Below are 7432 nucleotides of genomic sequence, written 5' to 3' on the forward strand. Positions count from 1 at the left end.
CATGCATCATCATTAGTTTTTTTTTAATATTTATTATAATGCAAAAGACAAAAACTCCCCTTACCCACTTAATATTAACAAGAAAAGACCAAATTGAAAAGGCAAAACTAACATTGGATCAAAGTCAATGACTTTTTCCACTATAAAATCATGTAAGTAATTTAATTGTTTTCAGACCTTAGTTTTTTTTGTCCCTAATGGTATTTCCATCCTTTTTACATGCCAGTAAAGTCTCTCCTAGCCCAATAACCGACCCAATTGTTTTTTGGTTTAAAGGGTAAAATAAATTAGAGTCCATAACTACAGTAAACATAAATTCATGCGAGATAAATAAATTCTTTCTTACAAGACAGATTAAAATATATTTGTGGATAATAAGGAAAGCATGCGTGATAAAACACCAATGCATAAAATAACCTTATATTTGATTAAGTTGTATTTCGTATCTTGGATTGATCAATGTTTTGGAACATAAACTTTATTATATACATCAGGATTTTTCAAATAAAAAAAACCACTTCTTTATTCTATTTAACCTTTTAAAATCGAAAAGCTGCATCATAGCAAACTCGTTTCTGATAAAATTAACCTTCAATTTACCGCTATTTTAAATTCTTGGAACACCACAGGAATAAACACATAAAAACGCACGAGCAGTCGAGCTCCTTACGTTCAACTATGAATCACAAGAATTTGCAGGATCACATTAGATTATTGACTTCTTAGCACACTGATTTTTAAGTGTGCTTTTCTAAATTATAGGACTTTCGCACAATTTGCAGTCAGCCATGCCTTTGCATTATTATTAATTTTTAGTTTGTAAACTATACGTGATGCAGCAAAAGAAAATCCCTCAAATTGGAAGTGACATAATCAGTCAAAACTCAAAATCACTGAATTTATGAGAACGTAATTTGTGAAAATGAAAGTTGGAAAATACTATACATTAACACCATCCACTAAATTTCCGTTTCATCTAGTTATAATAAGAGATCTGCCCAACAGAGGCTCAAATTCTTCAAATTCAAGCGGAGGATACGTTAACCTTGCATGTCCTTGAATCTAGAACACAAACGTTTTAGTCGCTATCCTCAAAATGTACATTTCAGCTTCTTGATGAAGCAACTGTACCTAAGTAGCAATTTAGTCACACTGCAATATGAACATAGAGAATAAACTTAACTATGCTACACCAAACTCTGGAGGCCTATGTGTAGGAAACAATCAGGTACCATCATACAGCACATAACTTCAAGATAGCTCCCCATCAACCTTGCATGACAAGACTAAAATAAATAAGAAATAAGAAATAAGAAAAAATAAGCATAAAGGGGGCATAGATTTATTTGCAACTCATATGACTTGATAACATACCATGAACAGACTAATTCGCTTCAACATAAAGCGCTAGAGCAGAAGATGGATTGTGATCTGGTAAAATCACAACAGCAGAAAATTAGTAGAGGAGAAATTATGGGCCAACCAGATATATCAAAGTAAAATTCAAAGATTATGGACACAAACCTTCTGATTCCACCTGCAACCAATCCCGTGTGCATATCAGAGCCTGTCGAGTGTCTGGATTCAGGGAACTGCGATAACTATCAAGCACCCTACCTCCAACACCAAAAGCCAACTCTGGCGCAATAGTTGACATGGGAGTCCCCAGAATGTCTCGTGCCATCATAGACAATATAGGGTACCTAGGTGTGTGGACTTTCCACCAGTTTAATATGTTGAAATCGCAATTGCGAGGAAAGACCGGTTCTTCCAAGTATTTGTCCAAATCAGATATTGCACTCTGACCTTGAGAAGATTCATGGAGGAACTTGTCAAAACCCTTTAATCTATCCCTACTATCAGTACTGGTGCTAGGTAAACTGCTGCCAGGTAAAGTTGAACCTTGATCGACCAATGTTGAGCAGATGGAGTATGCATTAAAAAGCTCCTTAATGCCATCAGAAACTTCCTTGATTCGATCCAGGGCAGTACTACCATAGATCTGGGAATAATAATACTCCACCAATTTCATCTTGAATCGAGGATCTAAGATGGCTGCTACTGCCAAAGCCAAACTGCACTTGCTCCAATATCTATCAAACTTGGCTTTCATCTTCGATGCCATGGAACTAAGAAAATCATCTGGGTTCTTACACCATTCAATTAACTGGATGTGAACATCACAAATTTCAGGAAAATATATGTTCGCTGTTGGACATTTATCCCCAGAAAAGATATTGGTAATTTCAACAAAGAGTTTCAAATAACCAGTGATGGAACTGGCCCATTCCCACTCGGTATCAGTTAAAGCTGAGGTATAGGCTGGATCACGCTCTTGCAAGAAACAAAATGCACTCTTGTATCCTATGACTGTTTCGAGCATGAAGTATGTTGAGTTCCACCGAGTTGGCAAATCAAGAACCAAATTCTTCTGACTACTGATTCCAATTTGCTCTGCAATTTCATTGAACTTTCCTTGTATTACCTGCGAACTTTTAACATATCGAACACTTCCTCGTACCTTTTCAGTCACCTCTCGGATTGTTTCCATGGCATCTTGAACAATCAAATTTAGAACATGCGCAGCAGAGCGAACATCAAATAATTGACCATTACTCAAAAGGGGCCTGTTTTGTGAGATCCGATCCTTAATTCTGAGCACAATATCATCATCAGCAAAACAATCATCAAATGTCATGGCAAATAACTTGCATTCAACATCCCATTCCATGAGACAATTTATAATCACTTCTGAAAGCATATCTTCAGTATGAGAAGAATCCAAGGTCACAAAATTTAGAATTTTCTGTTGTAATTTCCAGTCCTCATCAATATAGTGCGCTATCAAACACAAGTATTCAGCATTTTCTGGAGAAGACCACATTTCAACAGCAAGGTTAATTCTGCCATGCAATCTATTTATCATCTCATACACTTTCTGTTTCTCTTTCATATAAATCTCAATACAAGAGACTTCAATGGAGCTATTTGGCACAAACTCAAACAAAGGCTGAAGATTCTTCACAAATATTTTGAATCCAACATGCTCAACCATGGTTAACGGGTAACCATGCAATATGATCATTCGGGCAAGATCCAGACGACTCTGTTCTTGATCAAACCTACAACTTCCAAGGCTAATAATTTCATCTTTTCTCTGTTCATGATCGAACTTTATAATTGAGGGCTTAATATATTCATCTTTTCTTTGTGTTTCATCATAGTTGGCATTGACATTTGCAATGCTAAGGGAAGTATCCTTCTTCTTTTTCTTTGCTGCAAGTAGTTGCGACACATCATAATTAGATCTTTTAAGACATCTCATTAAGTGATTTCTCAGATGCGTAGTCCCACTATTACTTGACCCACTGAGTTTCTTGTCACAATGCACACAAACAGCATAGCATACATCTGCCTTCCTAATCCTTTGGAAGTGATTCCATACGACAGACGTCAACCTCTTTGGTTTCTTAATAGCTGATTCATTTGATACTTCCATTGCATAGGTTTAAGAGCCAGAGTCTGCATTTGACAGGAATCAAGAAAAATTGTGACAAATGAATAATTTAACCTTTGATAAAATTTCAACACTGATGAAATCTATAAAGAAGACATGAAACAGCACTAGATTAGACCGATGACCTAGAGATGGGTTAACTCCATAAACAAAGATTACATTCCTAAGACCTCAAGCCAAAACATAGCATGGTTCAATAGAGAAGCCAAACTCAGGATAACAAGAAAAATGCTTTGCAATTACTTTCATACTCTTTTTTTCCTGACAAAAAAACCTTTAGTATGAGCATCACAAACTAAACATGTGGGTCTCACTTAAACCAAAACATTGCAGACAATCATGCATCCAAAAAGACCAGCCCAACCCAACCCACAAGAAGTAACTCTCTCAACAGAAACGGTTAGGAAACACTACACAAATGATCTTCCAATTTCATCATTAATAAGCAGCGGCCAAAAAACTCAGCGACCAACTCTTTCAACTTTCACTATCCTCTTAAGGAAAAAAAAAAAAAAGGCACACGCACATTCAAACGCATTACCAAAATCAAGGCTGTCAGTGATGTCATCATCTACCAAAGAAATAACAATCACATGAACAATTGTCACAACAAACAAAAAAAAATCATTTCAAAATTCAGTATTCTTAAATCACTCAATAAAATCACAGTTCCAGCTCCAGCATCCATGAATAAAAAATCCAACCAATCCACCAAAAACCAAATGAATTGATCATCTTAAAACCCTAAATTCTCATACAATAAATTCAAAACCAATCCATCCTCTCAAAGTCCACAATTCTCAAACAAAAATAACAAAAGTAGCAATAGTTTCAGCTTCAAGCACCTCTATAAATATTAAGTGTCCACACACCAAGAAACGCTATAAAACATAGATGGACCATCCTCAAATTCCCAATTTTCCAAGAACAAAGAAAAAAGAAAAACAAACTTTTAAACTTTACTTTTCTCTTTAACATGAATGCAAGATCCAATCTTTCAGCCATTATAACCATCAACTGAACAGTAACAGAAAAAAAACAGTAAATGGGCCATCTCAAAATACAGGAAGTAAGCACTAAATCACATTTTGAAAAGAAAGAAAGGAAACAGAAATAAAGGAAAACGACTTGCGTATACAAGAACCTTAAAGAAACAAAAAAAAAAGGTGAAAAATGAATCATGAGCGAGAGAGGGTCTTACATGGATTCTTGGATAAGCTTTGCTTTTTGAGCTCCACAGAGCCCGATCAGAGGATCCGGGAAGGTTTAGAGTTTGGACTCGGTGAAGAAAAGAAAAGATAAAAGAGGATCCGGTGTGGGGTTGTTGAAATTTGGAGAGAAAACGGGTAAGGATCCGGTAAGAAATCTGGTCATGTTGGAAACGGGTTGTGGGCCAATATCAGGGTTGGAAATATACTTTTGTTTGTTTGTTAATGCGGAGTTGGTAGAGGTGGTGTTTGTATAAAAAGAGGTATGTTTGGATCATAATAAAACAATAAATAAATAAAAGGGACCATATTGAAATTTAATTTGAAGCCAAACCCATGCTTGGGTCCGTTTGCTCATTGTTAGGTTGATTTGTGGTGCGTTGGGTTTCGACAAAATGGGGGGGCTTTGATTTTGGATTGGATATAACCAAGTCTCTCATTGTACCTTTTCTTTTCTTTTTCTTTTTATTTCTTTTATGATTTAAACTCTAGATATTAAAATGATAAGTAAATTCATTTACAAATCATACTATTTTTTTTAATAGTATAATGTAGATTGCAAATTTTTATAATTTATTATTTGTAAAATAAAAAAATACAACCCAAGTAATATTAGTATTATTCTTCCATATAAAAGTTAAAATTCAAATTTCTTATTTTAAATAAGTAAATAATTTTGTAATGTTGTTATTATTAATGCAAAAGTTCATTCTCCAATCACATTTTGTTTAAAAACAAATACATGGTGCAATAATTTTCTTATATCAATCTAAACATAAGATTTAGAGAGAGATTTAAAACCTTAATGTTGTTAAACATTAACAAAAATAACATAAATTTAAAATTTTATTTACTTTAAATTATTTAAAACCTTAATGATGCGAGAAATTGACTCAATTTGGTACCACACGTGGCCATGCTTTTTAAAAAATTTAAATTTTTTTACTTTGATTTTTTTTTACTTATTATTGAATTGTTTTGGTATACTGATGTCAAAAATAAATTTTAAAAAATAAAAAATATATATTTTAATATATTTTCAAATAAAAAATACTTTAAAAATAACTGTTATAACAAAAATAGTCATTTCACATTCTCAATTCTTTAATTTCTCACTAATTATCCTTTTTTTTTTCTTTTTTTTGAAAAAAAGAGGATGACTATGCAAAGTTCGTGCTCCTCTTTCTCTCTTCTCTTTAAGTTTTTTTTTTCTGTTTGGGAGTATGGTTGCGATTGTTTTTCAAAGTGTTTTTCACTTGGCAATGCATCAAAATAATATTTTTTTTGTTTTTTAAAAATTATTTTCAACATTAGCATATCAAAATGATTTGAAAATACTAAAAAAATATTAATTAAAAAATAAAAAAATATTAAATTTTTCAAAAAATATTTTTAAAATATAAAAACAAGATGGACGTATTAGATTTTGTTGTTTCCGTCATGGTTTCTAGCTTCTTCAAAGTGGCGGGGTCTCACCTTTCAATTCTTTTTTACGGGTTTTTATATGTGTTTTTTTCCCCTTAAACGCATTTAAACATGGCAAACTTGCTTGGATTTTGCTTTTTGGATTGTTAATTATAGTTCCTTTTTTTTTTTTTTAGTTTTTTAGAGCTTCGATTTTAAACGAAGAAGAAGAGAAAGGGACATGCTAACGAGTTTTGGTTATGGAACAAAGTGGAAGAGACTTTGTCACACTACCATTGCTCTTACTAGCAACTTTTGTTTTTAAGTTTTTATTGGTGCGTGGAAGAGAATGGATCTTGATAGTCTTTTTTTTTTTTTTTTTTGTCTTACTTATTAGAAAAAAAGATGTTAATTTAATCAAGTTAATAAAAAACCAAACCTTATACATAAAGCATACATTCTTTTATGATTAGGTATGAAGGTTTTTATGTTGATTTTATGTTGATTTTCTAAGTTTTATGTGACGGAGAAAAGCTATAATAACCACAATTTATTTACACGATATTCCATTTACATGTTGTATTATTATTGGAAATACAAGAAATTTTTTATATAATATTTCTACCAGAAATTCAACAGAGATTACTTTATTTTTTTCAAAACCAAGTTATTAACTCAATCAATATTCACAACTTGAAAATAAAATTTTAATATTTTCCTATATTTGAGATCTACTTTCTTATTTATATTATAACAAGCACAAGAACAAACTTATATTTCTCTTCAATATTGACTCAAATGGATCAATTATTATATTATTCAAGAAATATTATGTATAATGAGATGATTAATTTAATTATGATATAATTCAAGACACATTCATTTTAAAGCAAAATAAACTTAAAATTGAGTACACATCATTACACTTAAGTGTTTTTCAAAAGAACCTAGTTTAAATACATTATTCATATTTAATTTAGATTTATATATTTTTTGGATATAAAATTATATTACATAAAAAAAGATGCGTTTGATTATAGAAAATTATAAATACAAGATCGATTAATCGGCACGACACTGTAAGATACCTTAAATTTATACTAAACATAATATAATAAGATTATACACAATGAATATTTATTATTGCTACTTCTATATATAAATATTCCAACTAATACAATTGTATAGTTTACGCACATACAATGTCTTCTCTAGCCCATTCCGGGCATTTGTTTTATAACCATATTAACATATTTCTTTAATTGTCCATTAATCACGATACTAGTCTCATTTACTAAGGTAG

The 7432-nt window shown here is 31.9% G+C and overlaps 1 protein-coding gene across 2 annotated transcripts; it reads right to left on the bottom strand.

The window, feature by feature from the left end:
* Nucleotides 1–870: 870 nt before the first annotated feature.
* On the bottom strand, nt 871–4897 carry LOC18103335 (zinc finger BED domain-containing protein RICESLEEPER 1). 2 transcript variants are annotated; one of them, XM_024581447.2, is made up of 4 exons: nt 4719–4897; nt 1525–3522; nt 1375–1431; nt 871–1286 (listed from the first exon to the last, which is right to left on the bottom strand). In XM_024581447.2, the coding sequence occupies exons 2-3, from the start codon at nt 3497–3499 to the stop codon at nt 1385–1387; spliced, it is 2022 nt and encodes a 673-aa protein (XP_024437215.2). In that variant the 5' UTR covers nt 3500–3522; nt 4719–4897; the 3' UTR covers nt 871–1286; nt 1375–1384. The 2 variants fall into 2 exon arrangements, with proteins under 2 accessions (XP_024437215.2, XP_006377715.2); XM_006377653.3 differs by having other exon boundaries at nt 871–1272; nt 4719–4896.
* Nucleotides 4898–7432: the final 2535 nt, after the last annotated feature.

This window comes from Populus trichocarpa, chromosome 11 (assembly GCF_000002775.5).
Source record: "Populus trichocarpa isolate Nisqually-1 chromosome 11, P.trichocarpa_v4.1, whole genome shotgun sequence".
In the NCBI taxonomy this organism is placed as follows: Eukaryota; Viridiplantae; Streptophyta; class Magnoliopsida; order Malpighiales; family Salicaceae; genus Populus; species Populus trichocarpa.

Bases quoted from the DNA above. Each gene is read 5' to 3' on its own strand.
- LOC18103335 (XM_024581447.2), bottom strand. From the start codon at position 3,499: ATGGAAGTATCAAATGAATCAGCTATTAAGAAACCAAAGAGGTTGACG. The intron at 1,432-1,524 runs GTTTGTGTCCAT...TGATTTTACCAG, and splicing joins GTTGCAGGTGGAATCAGAAG to ATCACAATCCATCTTCTGCT.